This window comes from Scyliorhinus canicula, chromosome 3, assembly GCF_902713615.1.
Source record: "Scyliorhinus canicula chromosome 3, sScyCan1.1, whole genome shotgun sequence".
NCBI lineage: Eukaryota > Metazoa > Chordata > Chondrichthyes > Carcharhiniformes > Scyliorhinidae > Scyliorhinus > Scyliorhinus canicula.
The window spans coordinates 156876862-156895088 of record NC_052148.1 but is presented as its reverse complement, the minus strand read 5'-3'; the positions used below and the strand labels follow the sequence as shown (position 1 = coordinate 156895088).

Here is an 18227-nt window from a genome sequence, read left to right as displayed (position 1 = left end):
GTTCTCCCTCTCTACCTGCCCGTTTCCCCGGGGGTTGTAGCTGGTTGTCCCGCTGGAGGCGATACCCCTGCTGAGCAGGAACTGACACAGCTCATCGCTCATGAATGAGGATCCCCTGTCACTGTGGATGTAGGCGGGGAAACCGAACAGAGCAAAGATTGTGTTGAGGGCCTTGATGACGGTGGCAGACGTCATACCGGGGCATGGGATGGCGAAGGGGAATCTGGAGAACTCATCGACCACACTGAGGATATACATGTTTCGGTCAGTGGATGGGAGGGGCCCTTTGAAATCCACGCTGAAGCGTTCAAAGGGGTGGGAGGCTTTCACCAGGCGCACACGGTCCGGCCGGTAGAAGTGCGGCTTGCACTCCACACAGACCTGGCAGTCCCTGGTGACTGTCAGTACTTCCTCGACGGAGTAGGGCAGGTTGCAAGCTTTGATGAGGCGGTACAGTCGTGTGACCCCCGGGTGACAAACGCTGTTGTGTAGGGCCCGGAGGTGGTCTACTTGTGCGCTGGCACATGTACCTCGGGAGAGGGCGTCTGGGGGCTCGTTGAGTTTGCCGGGGCGATCCAAAATCTCGTAATTATAGGTGGAGAGCTCGATTCTCCACCGCAAGATTTTATCATTTTTGATCTTGCCCCGCTGCGTGTTGTTGAACATTAAGGCTACCGACCGTTGGTCAGTGAGGAGAGTGAATCTCCTGCTGGCCAGGTAATGCCTCCAATGCCACACAGCTACAACAATAGTTTGGGCCTCTTTTTAGACAGATGAGAGCCGAATTTCAGAGGCATGAAGGGTGCGAGAAATCACGCCTGATTTAGAGTGGCGGCATGGGCGACGTCTGAAGCGTCGCTTTCTACTTGAAAGGGCAGTGGCTCGTCTACTGCATGCATCCCGGCCTTGGCTATGTCTGCTCTGATACGGGCGAAGGCATGTTCTGCCTCGGCCGCAAGGGGAAATTGGGTGGACTGTGTGAGTGGGCGGGCCTTGTCTGCATAGTTTGGGACCCACTGGAGGTAGTAGGAGAAGAACCCAAGGCAGCGTTTGAGGGCCTTGGGGCAGTGGGGGAGGGGGAGCTCCATGAGGGGCCGCATGTGGTCGGGATCGGGCCCCAGAAGTCCGTTTTGGACTACATAGCCGAAGATGGCCAGGCGGGTCGTGCTGAACACACATTTCTCTCTATTGTACGTAAGGTTGAGAAGAGTGGCAGTGCGGAGGAATTTAGCGAGGTTGGCATCGTGGTCCTGCTGGTCATGGCCGCAGATGGTGACATTATCTAAGTGCGGAAACGTGGCCCGCAAACCGTACCGGTTGACCATTCGGTCCATCTCCCTTTGGAAGACCAAGACCCCGTTGGTGATGCCGAAGGGAATCCTAAGGAAGTGATTGAGCCGACCGTCCACCTCGAAGGCAGTGTATGGACGGTGCGATTTACAGATGGGGAGCTGGTGGTAGGCGGATTTCAGGTCGATTGTTGAGAAGACCCGGTACTGTGCAATCTGATTGACCATATCAGATATGCGTGGGAGGGGGTACGCGTCGAGCTGCGTGTACCGATTGATGGTCTGGCTGTAGTCCACGACCATTCTGTGTTTCTCCCCTGTTTTTACCACTGCCACTTGCGCTTTCCAGGGGCTATTGCTGGCCTCGATGATACCCACCCGAAGCAGCCGCTGGACTTCGGACCTGATGAAGATCTTGTCCTGGGTGCTGTACCGTCTGCTCCTGTTGGCAACGGGCTTGCAATCCGGAGTTAGATTGGCAAAGAGGGAGGGGGGGGTCAACCTTGAGGGTCGCGGGGCTGCAAACGGTGAGTGGAGGTAGGGGCTCGCCGAATTTGAGGGTGAGGCTCTGGAGATTGCACTGGAAATCCAGGCCCAGCAATAGTGCAGCACAGAGGTTGGGGAGGACGTAGACACGGAAATGGCTGAATTCTATGCCTTGGACAGTGAGAGTGACCATGCAGAACCCTCGGATCGGGACAGAGTGGGATCCGGAGGCCAGGGAGATCCTTTGATTGGCAGGGTGGACCGCGAGGAAGCAGGACCTTACCATAGCTCTTTCCAAGTGGTGCAGATTCGATGGGCTGAATGGCCTCCTTCTGCAGTGTAAATTCTATGATATCCTGGTGTATGAAGCTTTCGGTGCTCCTGGAGTCCAGCAGGCAAGAGGTCACGTGGCCGTTGATTTTAACCGTCGTCGAAGCGGTGGCCTGGTTGTGAGGATGAGACTGGTCCAGTGTCATCGAGGCGAGCTGCGGGTGGTCATCCAAGGTTTCAGATGGAGAGCGTCGGCGACCTAGATCGTGATATATAGTTGGCGTCTCAGCCCCGTGGGGAAGTCAAGATGGCGGCGTCCGGTGGTCCTGTAGGGAACAAAATGGCAGCGCCCATGGGGTGCACATTGCGGGGGTGGGACAAGATGGCGGCGCCCATGGGGTGCACGTTGGTGGCGCTGGGCAAGATGGCAGCACCCATGAGCCGCACGTGGACTGAAGGGGGGAAGATGGAGGCGCCCACTGGCCGTACGTGGCACTGGGAGGAGAAGATGGCGACGCCCACTGACCGCACGTGGCCCTGGGAGGGGAAGATGGCGGCGGCCATTGTGCATTCAGCAGGGGAAAGGGGGCGATTACGGGCGCGATAGTAGCGACTGCGCGGGCCTGGCACACAGCTGCGAAGTGGCCCTTTTTACCGCAGGACTTGCAAGTGGCGGCGTGGGCCGGGCAGCGTTGGCCGGGATGCTTCTGCTGACCGCAGGAGTAGCAGCAGGGACCCCCGCGGTGCGCGGATTGGCATGCGGCGCAGACGTATTGACTAGGCAAGACCCCCACCGGGGGAGGTCGTTTGCGGGGTCCAGGAGGGGTAGGACAGGTGGGCTGCTTGGCGAGCGGGGTCGGCCTGGACATTACAAGATGCGACCGTCATGGAGAGCGCTAAAGTTTTTGTCTCCATTAGGTCGAGCGTAGCCCTTTCCAGCAGTCGTTGTCGGATGGGGTCTGACGCAATCCCCGTTACGAACCCGTCACGCATGAGGAGATTAGAATGTTCAGTGGCCGTAACAGTCTGACAGTCACAATCCCGTACGAGTGGGATTAGGGTCCGCCAGAAGTCTTTGATGGACTCACCAGGGAGTTGAGAGCGAGTGGCGAGTACGTGCCTGGTGAAGATCGTGTTCGCTTTCTGCGCATAGTTTTCTTTTAGGAGTGCCATCGCTTCCGTGTAATTTTGGGCGTCCTAGATTAACGGGAACACGCTGCAGCTCAACCTTGAGTACAAGACCTGTATCTTCTGAGCTTCTGTCGGTGCAGGGGTCGCAGCGTTGATGTAGGCCTCAAAACAAGCTAGCCAGTGATTAAAGTCCTTTCTGGCATCAGGCGAGTACGGATCCAGCTTCAGGCGATCTGGTTTGATTCTGATATCCGTTTCGTAGAAAATCTGACTGCAATAAATTGATGCACGATCAATTGCACAAAAGACTCAGATTGGTACAACTGTGGCTTTATTGCAGTCAGATGCGTGGCCTTCTACTGCAGCTGGCGAAATGGCAGCTCAGGGGAGGACACGCTTATTTATACAGCTCCTTGTGGGCGGAGCCAGCTGGCAGGGGCTACTGGCGAACCTGTATATTACATCCCCTAATACAGGTGCACACAGTGGTTCACCACAGTCAGTTAGATTGAGGATGGTATACGATTTATGACAGTCCCTCCCTAGCAGTGTTGGAAGTATGCCTATTCTTATTAGCTTGAAGTAAGCCTATTCTTATCGGCTCTGACTTGTGAAATAAACACGTTGCAAGTTTGTAGTTTTGCAGTTGCAAGTGGAAGGTTGCCAGTTCTGCCATGTATCGCTTTTCATTTTTATCAGGAACAGGGAGGGGTGCTTTACAGCAGCCATGCTAACTCACTCAGTATTGAGTAAGTGAGCTATGATGAGTCAAAACTTTCCAAGTGTTTGGTAGTCTGCGAAATGGTGGGGGTCAGGGTTTGTGAGGCCATGGGAGAGGTTACACATTGTGGGGAGGCTTCTGATGGGCCTAACGGGCAACTTTAGAGGGACAACCACCAGCTTGCCTAAGGAAACCTGCCGATCTGGCTGCTTGGCCTGGGCCTGTCCCACCACTGGCTAAATGTTGGCGGCGGCAGGATGAGGCCCTGGGGTGGACATTAATTGCCTATTTAAAAAAAATTGTAGAGTACCCAATTCATTTTTTCCAATTAAGTGGCAATTTAACATGGCCAATCCACCTACCCTCCACATCTTTGGGCTGTGGGGGCGAAACACACGCAAACACGGGGAGAATGTGTTTAATTGCCTATTTAAGGTCCTGAATTCCAATGCCACCTCCTCTGCTGTTGTAATTGCAGTGGGGGAAGAGGAGGGTAGCTAAGTGGTGTGGATACTGCCTACTGGTTTTAAATCTGTCTTCAAACTTGTTGGTGGGAGAGCATTAAATTTAGTCAATGCAATTTGTATCAAGGCCTAAAAGTCTGTTCAAACCATCTTCTCAATCTGCTCTCAATGTAACTGACAATGTTTTCATACCTGATTTATGAAGTATTTCAACTTCCTGCTCCAAAAGTCTCTCTCTCAAGAGCTCAGTTTCTTCTTCCATCTTTTGTAGTTTTGCATTTGATGTTGTCAATTTCTTATCTGCCTTTTGAAGTTGTTTCTCCAAATCCTAAAATGCATGATAAAAAAAACTTATGTTTTGAACATGATATCAATAGACAGTATGAAACTGACCAGTTCCAGTAGTAAGGTAACATTGTCTTTATTAGCCCTTAAAGCAATTTTTCCTTCTTTAAATCTACTTAAATCAGTATTTAAACATTTTAAAATTAAAATTTAGAAGGCTTACATATAATTTTAAGCCTATGTGTCCTTTAGGTTTAAACCATGGTAAAAATATTTTCACACAATGATGTGTGCTGATTATGGGTGGAAACTTCATAGACCCGAACAGAAGGATTTAGAGGTGGGACTGGAAGTAAAATTAGAAAATCTCATGTCGGGGTGACTTCCCGATGTTGTTGGAGGTGGGATCTGACCGACATCAGTTGCCTGCCTGCAGCAGGGGGTTGCCAATTATTATCAATAAAGTACCTACTTAAGGGGAAAATTGGTGACACTGCCAGCATGTTCTCAGCAGTGGACAGACTACTTGCTGAAGTTGAGCCCAGTAGATGACTGGGGACAGAAACCTGGTCACAGGTTTGGCAAGGGCCATCAACACCCCCACCGAGCCTTGGGTGCTGGTGGGTCACAGCTGCAGCCAGAGCCTGTCTTATGAAGCAGTTTCCCCTTCATACTGAATGCCTGGCAGCTGTGGCCACACTTACTTTTAATAATTTAATAAATAAATCTTCAGCAGGCACCTCCACCTGAGATGCCCTCTTAATCCCCCACCTACATCAGCAGAGCCCACCTCCAGTTGACAGACAGCCTTATAGTCCATATAAGAATGTGATGTTGGCTGTTATGAGACCCGATTTACCTTATCATTGGGCAAACATTGGGAACTCTGAATCCTGCCAAGGCCCGGGCATTTCCACACATGCACAGTCTGGGAGTTTGCAGCACATGCAGAGTACAGCATTTTAAGTTCTTCGGGCCAGGGACATAGGTCCAGGGTGCCTGCACAAAATGAAAATTGCACGAAACTCCAATCATGTGACCAGGCAGAGGACAGGAGAGAAGGGATTGGGAGAAGTTCCAAAATAGGAATCATAGGCAGGGAACAGGAAGTGAGGGCAGGGAGAGATCCTAGGTAATGAGAATGAAAGAGGGGAACAAAGAAAAAGGCTCCAAGCAGAAAAAGGTCTGTGATTGGCAGACTTTAAGTAATCGGGGCTCAGGACATGTCCTGAAGATGTAAGAATGCAGCAGCTGAAGGTTGGTTACTCCGTGCTGCGGGCTGTTGGGACAAAGGTACCCTTTTGGAGCAGTAGTATTCCTCTTGGCTCAGCTGAAGAGCTGAAGCTGTGCTTGTGAGTTGGTGCTTGAGTGCAGACTCATGAATGCAAGGAAACAGGGGCCGGGATTCTCTGAAATCCCGGCTAAGTGTTGATGCTGGCATCAAACCTGGTGCGAGCAATGCCAGCGTCAATGGGCCTCCAGGCCCAGGCATTCACCCCTTCCTGGGGGCTAGAATGGCACTGGAGTGCTATGTGCTGCTCTGGCGCCGAAAGCGGGCGCGCCAGTGCCGCCACGAGTCCGCGCATGCACGCCAGGGCTGTCTCCACGCCGACCCCCGGGCAACATGGCGGATCCCTACAGGGGCCTGGCGCAGAGGGACATAGCCCCCCCCCCCCCCGGAATGAGCGCGCCCGGCGATCGGTTGCCCCTGATCGTGGGCCTGGCCACCGTGAGGCCCCCCCCCCCTGGAGTCGGCACCCTCTGCTCCCTCACCAGGAAGGCCCTCACAGCCAGAACGGCGAGGTCCCTCCAGGTAGGACCATATGTAAATCATGCCGGCGGGACTCGGTAGAACACGGCGGGCACTCAGCCTGTAGAGCTGGGAGAATCGCCACGGGGGCCGCTTTCAACGGCCCCCAACTGGCGGCGCAATGACCGTACCGTACAAAGGAACTGAGGGCACTGTTGCTAAGTTTGCAGGTGATACAAAGACATGCAGAGGGACAGGTAATATTGAGGAAGCAGGGGGGTGGGGGTGCTGCAGAAGAACTTGGACAGGCTAGAAGAATTGGCAAAGAAGTGGCAGATAAATACAATTTGGAAAAGTGTACAGTTATGCACTTTGGAAGGATGAATGAAGGCATAGACTATTTTCTAAGTGAAAAAAGGCTTAGAAAATCAGAAGCACAAAGGGACTGAGGAGTCCCAGTTCAAGATTCTCTTAAGATTAACGTGCAGGTTCAGTTGGTAGTTAGGAAGGCAAATGCAATGTTAGCATTCATGTTGAGAGAGCTAGAATATAAGAACAGGGATGTACTTCTGAGGCTGTATAAGGCTCTGGTCAGACCCCATTTGGAGTATTGTGAGCAGTTTTAGGCTGCGCATCTAAGAAAGGATGTGCTGGCCTTGGAAAGGGTCCAGAGGAGGTTCATAAGAATAATCCCTGGAATGAACAGTTTGTCATACAAGGAGCAATTGAGGATTCTGGGTCTTTACTTGATATAAGTTTGGAAGGATGAGGGGGGATTTTATTGAAACTTACAGGACACTGAGAGGCCTAGATAGAGGGATGTGGAGAGGATGTTTCCACTAGTAGGAAAAAGTAGAACCTGAGGGCACAGCTTTAGACTGAAGGGATAATGAGGAGGAATTTCTTCAGCCAGAGGGTGGTGAATCTGTGGAACACTTTGCCGCAGAAGGCTGTGGAGGCCAAATCACTGAGTGTCTTTAAGACAGAGATAGATAGGTTCTTGATCAATAAGAGGATCAGGGGTTATGAGGAGAAGGCAGGAGAATGGGGATGAGAAACGTATCAACCATGATTGAATGGCAGGGCAGACGCAATGGGCCGAAAGGCCTAATTCTGCTCCTATTTCTTATGGTCTTATGGTCTAACAACTTGCAGTAATATGGTTGCTTTAACTGTGAAATATAAACATCCTGAGGTTTTTTCACAGATAGGCATAAGGAAAATACATGCGGAGACAGGTAAGGAAAGAGAGGTGTGACTAAAATCTTGGTTGAAAACATGGATTTTGGCAATATCTTCAAGAGCAAAGAGGAGCAAAGAGGGAAAGACTTTAGGGAGAGAATTCCAAAGAATATGAGCCTGGTGACTGAAGGTTTTTCTAACATTGATGGAGAACGGCGAAGAGTAGAGGAGGGGGATGGGATGGATGGCGGGCGAGGGATTTGCACAAATGGTGTTAAAGATACTCGCCCCAAAAATCCACAGAATATATTTTAGTACTTTGAAATTGTAGCAAACATTTCACCTTATGATGCAAGCATTCAAAATATAAAACAAAATATATTAATTTGGCCAATAGTGAATGACAATACTGCTAGAGATTGTGTGCAAGACCAGTTAGTTTCAACAATTATTTTGTCATTGCATTCTCACCTGGATTCTGAACTCTGCAGTATTGAGTAGTTCCTGCAATTTCTGACATTGGTTTTTAAACTCGTTCATCATTTGACATTTTACTTCCATTTCACTCTCCAGTTTCTTCAGTTTTAGCTGTAAGGTTACCTCCTGAGCCTGAAGACTCTTCTTTTGTTCTATTTGCCACTGTTTTAGTGTTTCAGTCACTGATTGCTGTAGAGTCTTCTTCAAAGTTTCCAGTTCCTTCTGATGCGAGACCTGCAGCTTGCTGACTTTTCTCTCAAAATCTACAGTGAGTCTCTTTTTCTCAGATTTTAGGATTTCCAACTCTTGGTTCAAACTTTGAAAATCCAGTTTGTGCTTTTCCTCCAACTTGATTTTTTCATCGAAACAACCCCTCAGTACTTTGCATTTTTCCTGAAAGTTTTCTGACTCTTGGTTTATTTTCACAATCTCTGTTATTGCTGACTGTTTATCCTGTTCCAACCTGCGTTGAACCTCCATGAAGTGTTGAAGATTGCTTTCAAACTCCTTCTTGATGTCCAGCATCTCCCTGGACAGCGCCATTATTTTTTCTGCATGTTCCCGCTCCATGTTCCTTTCTCGTTCCCCCACCTGCTGCTTGTAATCCTCAAAGTCGGACAAGACATCTTCCTTATGTTTCTTGCTCTTCTGCAGGGTATTTTCGAGGGATTGAATTTGGTGCCGCAAGTCCATCTCTTCTCCCATTCTGTTTTTGTATTGTAAGATCTTCCCTCGTGTTTCAGCAATGATATTCTGGATCTCCTCCTGGTGAGCTTCCTTAATAGCTTGCAGGGCAGCCTCATGCTCATCACCTTTGGTATTTAGCGCATATATAACCTATTGAGAACATTAAAAAAAGACATGTTTAGTAGTTAAAGATAATTTGATGATAGACATCTGAATTAAAAACAAAATATGCTGCAAGTATGCTGCTGGTCAGGAGTTGAAAGACAGAAAGGTTAACGTGGAACTTTCCATCAGAACCCTCTATTGCTTGGTGGTGGTCTGAGGTGATGGGTTTTCTGATTTATTTTTGTGTCTGGATCCTTGCAGCGAGATGGTTGAAATCAGGAACTCAATGAGGGAAGGATCATGCTTGATACTCCTGAGTGGAACACCAATTAGCTGCACATCCTCTGCCAGCTTGGAAATTGTTCTTAGGCACAGATCGCATCACAAATTTAAGTTCACTCCAGCACTGCAAGTAAACTACATATGTAGTTTACAGAGCTGATCATGTGACCGGGCACTGCCCGCAAAGAATAGTGCCCAGAGGGAATGCAGGTTGCAAAATTTCAGGCTTGAAGCCTGAAATGATCTGTCCATTCATGGTGGAAAGTCACATAGACTGTGAGCCACCAATATCTCAACTTACACTGCCTGCAGGTCTAGTGTGTTGAATTACAGAAAGAGCCTTACAAGCAAAACACTTCTTTTAAGGTGGTGCAGGGCACTGACAGTTGACTCGGATTATCTCTGGAATGTGAGAATGAGCAATAAGCTTTCATGTTAATAGAAGATAGAGCATGCATTCGGATGGCACTTTGTCATGTCCTCAGGATGTTGCAAAGCATTTTTCAAGCAAAGCATTCATTTTGAAGTGCATTCTCTACTTTTATAAATGTAAATACAACAGCAGATTTGGACATAGCCATGGACTCACATGGACACATGTGTTTTTGGTGATGCGAGTTAAGGGAGGAAATTGTTTTTAAAAATAGTGCCAAAGGATCTTTTACAGTTACTTGAACAATATTATGCAGGAGTGGAGAATTGTGCTTCCAGCCTATTAATTGGATGCAAATGCATCCCATCCACATATTGGGGTGGATTCTTTGACGCCCAGTGGCGGCAGCGGAGTTCCAGATGAGGCAATCGCTCGCAAGTAGAAAATAGTGCCGATCCGGTTCTGACATTCTGGTCCCCCGCCAGCGACAGCAGCGAGCTAGTGTCCCGTGTCAGCAGGAGGATGCAAATGTGTAATTTGAACCCATTTGCATCAATTAATAGACTGGAAATCCAATTCTCCACTCCCGCTTAATACTCTGGCCATCAGCTGATGAATCAGTACTCCTTCATATTGAACACAACTTGGAGGAAACACTGAGGGTGGCAAGGGCGCAGAATATGCTCTGGGTGGGGGACTTCAATGTCCACTATCAAGAGAGAGTAGCTTGGTAATACCACCACAGATCGAGCTGGCCGGGTCATAAAGAACATAGCTGCTAGACTGGGACTGCAGCTGGTGAGCAAACCAACAAGAACGAAAACCTCCTCACCTATCTGCCTGCTGCAGATGCACCTGTCCATGTCAGTATCGGTAGAAGTGACCATTGCACAGTCACAAAATTTTGTCTTTTGTGACACTACCACCGTACTCAATGGGATAGAAATTTATGCATGGCTTGGAATATGAGGGATTCCAAGGTATCCCGCTATCAGGCTGCTATCTTGGGCGGGTGGCTCAATAGCAAGGCCCCGCGGCCTGCCAACACCCCACCTCCGCGCAAATGGTGCCTGACAACCCTCCCAGTGTAAATCGGCCCCCAACCCCTCCCCCCCATCCTATACCACCGCACAGTAGCCCCCCCATCCCGGGATTGCCTGGGTGCCCCCCATCCATCCCCCCCACTCCCATCCCCAAGTACAGGGGTGACCTGCCCTGCCTCCCGTCACAGTGAATCTTGTAATAGGCTCCCCCCCCCCCCCCCCAGGTCCTCTGTAATTGGGAGTCACCCCCTCCCTGGGATCTGTGTAATAGGGGGACATCCCATAGGGAACCCCTGACAAAAGAATCCCCCCTCCATAGATGCCTTCCCTCCAGAAAAGGGACCCCTATTTGGAAGCTAGAGAGCATTCCAGGCAGGGGCAGTGGGAAGCATTATAGCTCTAATACTTATCTTGCCGTTTCATTTTGTCAAAGAAGAGCAGCTGTGACCTGCGTCTGGTTCCCACAGATCTATTATCTGCAAGCCATTCATAACTTGATCCCTTTAGCCCAAGAGTTTAACTTCTTCTTGAAATTACATAATGTAGGGCAGCGCGGTGGCGCAGTGGTTTATTGCCTCAGTGCTGAGGACCCGGCCCCGGGTCACTATCCATGTGGATTTGCGCATTCTTCCTGTATTTGTGTGGGTGCTCACCCCCACAACCCAAAGATGTGCAGGGTAGGTGAATTGGCCAAACTAAATTGCCCCTTAATTGGAAAAAAAAATTGGGTATTCTAAATTTATATTGAAAAAAAGAAATCACACAGCATTTTGGCCTCAACTACTTTCTGAGATAGCGAATTCCACAGATTCTCCACTCTCTTGATGAAGAAATTTCTCCTCACCTCAGTCCTAAAAGGTTTTCCCTTTAGCCTCAAACTGTGACTCCTAGTTCTGGACTCCCCCAACATAGGGATTCTTTCTGAATCTATCCTGCCTAATACTGTTAGAATTTTGTAAGTTTCTATAAATCTTTTCTCACTCTTTTAAACTCCTATGAATATAATCCTAACCGATTTAGTCTCTCCTCATATGACAATCCCACCATCCCAGGAATCAGCCTGGTAAACCTTTGCTGCAGTCCCTCCATAGCAAGAACTTCCTTCCTCAGATAATGACACCAAAACTGCACACAATGCTCCAGATGTGGCCTCACCAATGCCCTGTACAATTTCAGTAAAACATCTCTATTCCTATACTCAAATCCTCTCATTATGAACGCCAACATACCATTTGCCTTCTTTACTGCCTGCTGTACCTGCACGCTTACTTTCAGTGATTGATGCACAAGGACACCAAGGTCTTACTGAGTATCCACCTCTCTCATTTACACCCTATCAAATAATGATGTGCCTTACTATTTTTGATACTGAAGCAGAAAACCTCACATTTATCCACATTATACTGCATCTGCCATGCATATGCCCACTCCAAATCCCGCTGAAGCATCTCTGTATCCTCCTCACAGCTCACCCTCATTGATCAAAGAGAGGTAGGTACTGTGAAATCACATGCTTGAGTAATTGGAATGGACTTAGATTTCTTTGATGTGGTCAATGTCTACAAACATTGCAGTTTCACCATTTCGACCATTGAATCGTGAAGAGATATGAATGGATTAAAGTTGCAGATGGTTTGTCGAAACTGTCAATCACCAGACCACCACCCAAAAGCTATGAATGGCCTGCAGATATTGGATCTGTGTGAACCAGACTCAGGCACAGCTGCTCTTCTTTGAGGAATGGGCATGTGGAGCTGCAAGGTAAATATAATGCTTTCTACAGTCTCTGTTCGAATTTCTCTCTAGCTTCCAGAGGGGGAAGACGCAATTCCTTTTCTGGTGGTGGGGTTGCGTGTGTTGGAGGGAGTCCTTTAGGCAGGGGGTCCCTGTGACGGGATCCTCCTATTACAGGGGTCCCTGTGAGGGGTCCCCCTATTACATGGGTCTTGGGGGGGGGTCTCCCTATTACTAGGGTATCTGGGAGGGTCCCCCTACTACAGGGGTTCTGTGGGGGGGGGTTCACCTGTTACACGGGTCATTGTGTGGGGGGGGGCTCTGCTAGTGGAGGCGTGGGCAGTCAGTGCATTGTTGGGGGGTGGGGTGGCTTTCAGATGGGCTTGGATGGTCTCTAACAGCGCGGACCTGGCGTAGTGGACCTCGCAGTGGGCCAAGGAGGAAACCGTTATCCCCCTGGCCCACCGCATGGTCCACCAGATCAGTTTCATAATTGCTGAGACCATAAGTGATCTGCGCCCACGGGATTCTGCGGGGACCGGAGAATCACGGGAGGCCGGAGCACAGGGCGCCAGGCCTGCTAAGTAGATGCAAATGGTTTATTAAGACTCACTTTAATTTATTTACAACCCCTCGTTCATGGACCTCATTCATGCTGCCAGTGGGGGGGTCAGAGCATTGCGTTCGGATCGGTGCCTGGTGCTAATCCCCATTCCCCCCGCGCCCGATTCTCCATCCCATCGGGGAACGCATTCCGGGTGTCCCGGGATAGAGAATCCCACTCTATACATTTAGTTATATTTTCTCACACAATAAATTTTTAGGTGTTGAATTTCCAATAGATTGTCATACATAAAGTATTCATCAGTATTTTTAGTTGTTAAATATGCTTCTCTTGTAGACTGCTTGTCAACATCCAGATCTTGATTCCTGACAGTGGTCAGGTATGTGACTTTTTAATCACTTGTCAAAGCTGTTCCCGAATCATCTGACAGGTGAGACTCCAGTAGGGTTATGCCTTATGGCCGGTCTGGGAGCAGATCATGAAACCTCTCTCATGTGATCCGCCACAGTTTTAAAAGATAGACAGTATATGCTAAGGGCATTAAAAGTTCATAAACTTCCAATGAAGGGTGGCATAAATTCAGTTGGAAAGCAATTCACACTTTGCTCAAAAGGTTCAACTGCATCGTTAGATCATTTTTCTAATTATGTTGAATGATATTTTACTTGTTGCCTGCTGAAAAGAAAGATCAAAATAAGAAAATGTAAGCACAAATAGTAAAGCAGCTGTTGGACGTAAGATTCTATTCATATATGTGTCTATGTGCCAAACATAGAGCCATATTCCTACTGTTACCAGGAGATGAGTGCCACTAGATTCCAGGTCACTGGTATCAGTCTAGGATAGTATATGCAAGACTGTTGTATCTGAAATAGCAACATCTCAATTTAGTATGTTTATACTTGATTTATTGTGTCTGTATGTCAGATAGACACTTTGAAATTAGCATGGAAATGTTATCTTCCTTCGCAGTTTGTAGAATATATTAAAACCATTAGTTTTTACACAAGATTAATCGCCATAGTATCCAATCTATTTGGTTAATACAAATCTTGTCAACGTTATATTTGTCGCCCAAGACTATACATTTATAAGCTTTGCATTGTCAAAGGAATAGTTTCAAACAATATCTTGACAGACTTCTTGTAAAATCAGGCCAGTAGTTATGCAGGTTAAGCATAGTCTTGTGGTTATTGTCCTGGATGTCCAGTGATCGAGAGTCAAAACTAAAGCAAGTTGTGACCTTTAAATGAAAAATTTGGAAACTGATAGGTTAATACTCAAAGATATGACTACAAAAGCTGTTGGATTGTTCTGCAAACCAAACTGGAAGAGAATCTACTATCCTATGTAGAGTTGAGATCAAGGAGCAGTCATGATTTTATTAAATGAGGAACAGGCTTGAGGGACCAAATGGCCTCCTTCTGCTTCTATTTCTTACATTCCTGCCTGGTTTAGTCTACACATCAACCATACTATACGGTTGACTCTGATTGCCTTAAAGGCAAATAGGAATGGGCAACAAACATTGGCTTGCATGTTGTCCAAAACGCATAAAATAGCTAAAATCCAACAGATTTTGCACTGAAGTTAACTCCGCAGCTTTTAAATGCGACATAATTTGCTCGTTCCAAAGTGATTTGATACAAGTTTTCTTTTTTGTAGCTGGGGTTAAATCCTGGAATACGTGCTCAACAATATTGTGAGAGCATTTGGATTAGAGCATTTCAAGGTGGTGGCTCTTCACCACTTTCTCAAATACAATTAAGGCTGGTCTCGACATCAACACCCACGTTATAAGAATTTGTTAATAATCACACATGCAGAAAACTATTGAGATGTACACTATGTGTTGTCAGTGAAAGCAAACACAAGGACACAGGAATCAAAGCTTGTATTATAGATCAAGAAAATCAGCTGAAATGTGTCACTTGAGTCACTTTTAAAAAGCAGGTTATGTTGAACCATCAATTGTTTTGTTTCCAGATTGACTAACCTTGAGAGTTTGATTATCTCTCATTCTAACAGCACATGGCAAGAAAAGCAGAAGGAGACCATTCAGCCCATCAAGCCTACACCAACCCTCCGAAAGAACACCCTATCTAGGCCCACTCCCCCGCCCTATCTCAGTAACCCCACCTAACCTGCACATCTTTGGACTGTGGGATGAAACCCGAGCATCCGGCGAAAACCCATGCAGACACGGGGAGAACGTGCAAACTTCACACAGTCACCCAAGCCCAGAATCGAATCTGGTCCCTGACACTGTGAGGCAGCAGTGCGAACCACTGTGCCACACAGATTATTCTGCTTATTGACTTATCGGGCTGCAGATATACCGATTACGTACGCCAAGTGAAAAACACAATTCTTGTTTAAAACAGTTAAGATCACTTCATAAATTATATTAAAAGGATGTATTGCAATGTCAGAGGTGATCCTTCGCATAATTGCCCGAAAAAAGCATGTCAATAATTACCTGTGTCAAGTATCTTGCTTGCAGTTGTGAATGGGTAAAGCTTTAACCACAAGCATCATCATTACCATTACAAACTTAGTATTCCAAATTAGATGTGTGTTCCTCATACCTTCAATGGTTTCTATTCTGCATCAGGAATCCAGAACTATGTGTGAAATGTCACAGATTTGCAGGTGACACCAGCAGTCAAAAGCTACATCCACAATCCCCTCTGAATGTTCTTCTGAACTCAGCTGTGCAAACTGGAATTGTTGCTTAGCAAATATTTTTCCATGCTTTCTTACTGGTTCATGTATATGTGATAATAGTGTATTCTGTACTAATACACAGTGTATTAAAATGTTACCTAAGCATGCACTTACAAACCTTTGTTCTCATAATTTTGTGTCAACATATTCCATTATAAATTCCTATATCCATATTCATGGAAACTGCCAATATAAAAATGTTACTATTACATCTTCCTCTCAGTGTAGTGCTGTAGTAGTATATCCGTTTTGACTGTCTCCAAATCCCCAACTTTGTTGCAATGAAACTATTTTCCTTCAAACAGTTCAGCTTCTTTCCTTCCAAAATTGCCATAAATTTTGCTGTTTGACTTAAAATTAGATCAAATCAAAGTACTAATTAGAAATACTGATAGAATGTCTGGTTTAAATTGGGACGAAGTTATGTCTGTGTGTTGATCTCCCACTGCATAGCATTCAGACAGTCCAACAGTGCTCTTGAGAGGAAGTAAGATTGTAGGGTAGGTTATTTTTGTAACTTGAGGACGCCAGTGATAGTGGAACAAGGATTTATTGAACTATAATACGATATTCTGCTCACGTCAGTAATTCTCTCCCAATCCAGTCCTTGTTGGGAGAACTAACCATGCCAGGTCCTGCCTGGGCCGGCTTTTATGTGTAGTCTCTAAAGAGCTCCAGTTGGGTGACCTCCGTGTCCTACCTGGGAAGCTTGTACGCCAGGAGTCCCACGAGGAGATCGACAATGGTTTCCCCATGATCCTCGTGGGGCTTATAACATCCTCCACCCGCCCCCCCCCCCCCCCCCCCCCCCCCCACCCACCCCAAGTCCGAATGTTCCCCTTCAGCTGCCAACAGTGGGGATCTTCTGTGCTGCTTCGCCTGAGGCTGTGCTTCAGCTTGGTTTGCCTGGCAATAACACTTCAGAGGTTAGCCAGAAAAAGGCGGTCGATGAACCAATATAAACCGTCTGACCCAGAGCCACCTCACGCTTAAGCAGGTACGGTAAAGTTGCCATAGTCTCTCCCGGATGACCATAGACTGCTCCCTTTGAGTGGGAGAGCTGACTGGTGATGATTTAACCTGAAGATCCCCACACCTCAGGCAAGGGGAAAGGTTGCGGAGGCGGGCCTTCCTGAATAACCTCAGTCAGCACGGGACTTGAACCCGCGCAGCAAGCCTTGCTCTGCATCACAAAGCAGCTGTGTAGCCAAGTACTGTGGCCCAAAAAGGTGCCCAAACTTGTCCAATATTCCCATTATCCTAGCCATACATTCCAACACATAGCAACAAGCCATCTGCATAAAGCGAGACTCTATGCTCCCTGCTTCCCCTTACAATACCCGACCACTGCCATGAAATAAACGTGGGCCCAAACCCAAACCTCCCCAGAACTTTGAACAAATATCTCCACTCTATCAAATGCACTCTCACTATCACCACCTTCGGTGGCTCCCCTGCTCTCGGGATCTGCCTTAACAATCAGTATGCCCGATCAACCTCTGAGGCCTTCTCACACACATCCTCATCTATCAGCTTTGCCAACATTTTCGAGACATAGGCCCTGGCACCCCACCCCCTCTGGCAGGCCTACCAAGTGTAGGTTCTGCCATCTGGACTGATTCTCCTATCATCCAGCTTTATTTTCAGGTCCATGCAGACTGCACTCAGCATCGCGACGTCTGCCTCCACTTCCACAATTTAATCACTGTGGCCTGTGACTGCCCTTTCCACCTCTTGGGTCATCGCACCTTGCGGCTCCAGGCACTTCTCCACCCGCTCCATGGCCCCGCGAAGAGGGGTTACCGCTCCCTCAATCACCTTCGACCAGTCCTTTTGCATCTCTTTCTGATGCTGAAATTCCCTCTTAAATCAACCCCATCAATTGCTCCACTGGCAATGGGGTAGATAACGACAGCACCCCCACCATGTCTTCTGTAACTTTGCCACACAGACCTTCTACCTCCAGCAATGTCGCATTATCCGAAGTAACCCGTCATCATTTCACCTCGAAGGAGAATTCAATTCCCACCACTAATTTCAAACAATATCCAACCAAAAGTCCATTAATTGGGCAGAAAGGGCCAAAACCAATGCCTTCAAGCAGCGAACTCCTCGGGCTCCCACTTCTTGAGGTGCTTCAAATGCTTTGGCTGAACTCTCCCCTGAATCCTAACTTCGTAGGAGACCGGTTCTGTTCTCTCCAGCATGACACCTGGGTGCCAAAGTGCCCTTCTCCAAAGTTGCAGGCATAGACTGCGCTCCCGGAGTGAAATTGCTGCCCTGACATAATCAGATCAAGGTGCCGCTTCTGTGCCTCCTGCGTTCTGGAACATACATAGAGTAAACACCGTTTGCATGTAATTAGCGGGCCCAACCTGGCATTCTCCGGGGCATCCGCGATTCTGTCCTCTGATGGGCCGAGTTGCTGATGGCACGGTTCACTTGTACTTTTACAAATCGTGAATCCGGCGTCGTGGCTGATGAGGGAGACAGAGGATGTAGGACACAGAGAGGTGCGACTGTGGGCTGCTGAGCCGGACATTGGCTGGGCTGTCTGCAGTGGGGGGGGTCCTGCTAGGGCCGAGGGAGGGAGTGGTGATGACAGTGGAACAGGTCGAGTGGCTAGGATGACCCCCTGTGGGACTGGGGCGATGTC

The 18227-nt window shown here is 47.9% G+C and overlaps 1 protein-coding gene across 13 annotated transcripts in view; it reads right to left on the bottom strand.

The window, feature by feature from the left end:
* LOC119963039 (protein FAM184B-like) overlaps window positions 1-18227 on the bottom strand; it is a 595873-nt gene that overhangs the window by 232444 nt on the left and 345202 nt on the right. For all 13 annotated transcript variants that reach the window (XR_005460015.1, XR_005460013.1, XR_005460016.1 and 10 more), the window contains 2 exons: window positions 8050-8892; window positions 4554-4689 (listed from right to left, as the gene is read on the bottom strand). Coding sequence is in view for 9 of the 13 variants with exons in the window: in XM_038791545.1 (XP_038647473.1) it covers window positions 4554-4689; window positions 8050-8892 (979 nt within the window). In the remaining 4 variants the exon portion in view is untranslated. The remainder of the gene's footprint in view (window positions 1-4553; window positions 4690-8049; window positions 8893-18227) is intronic.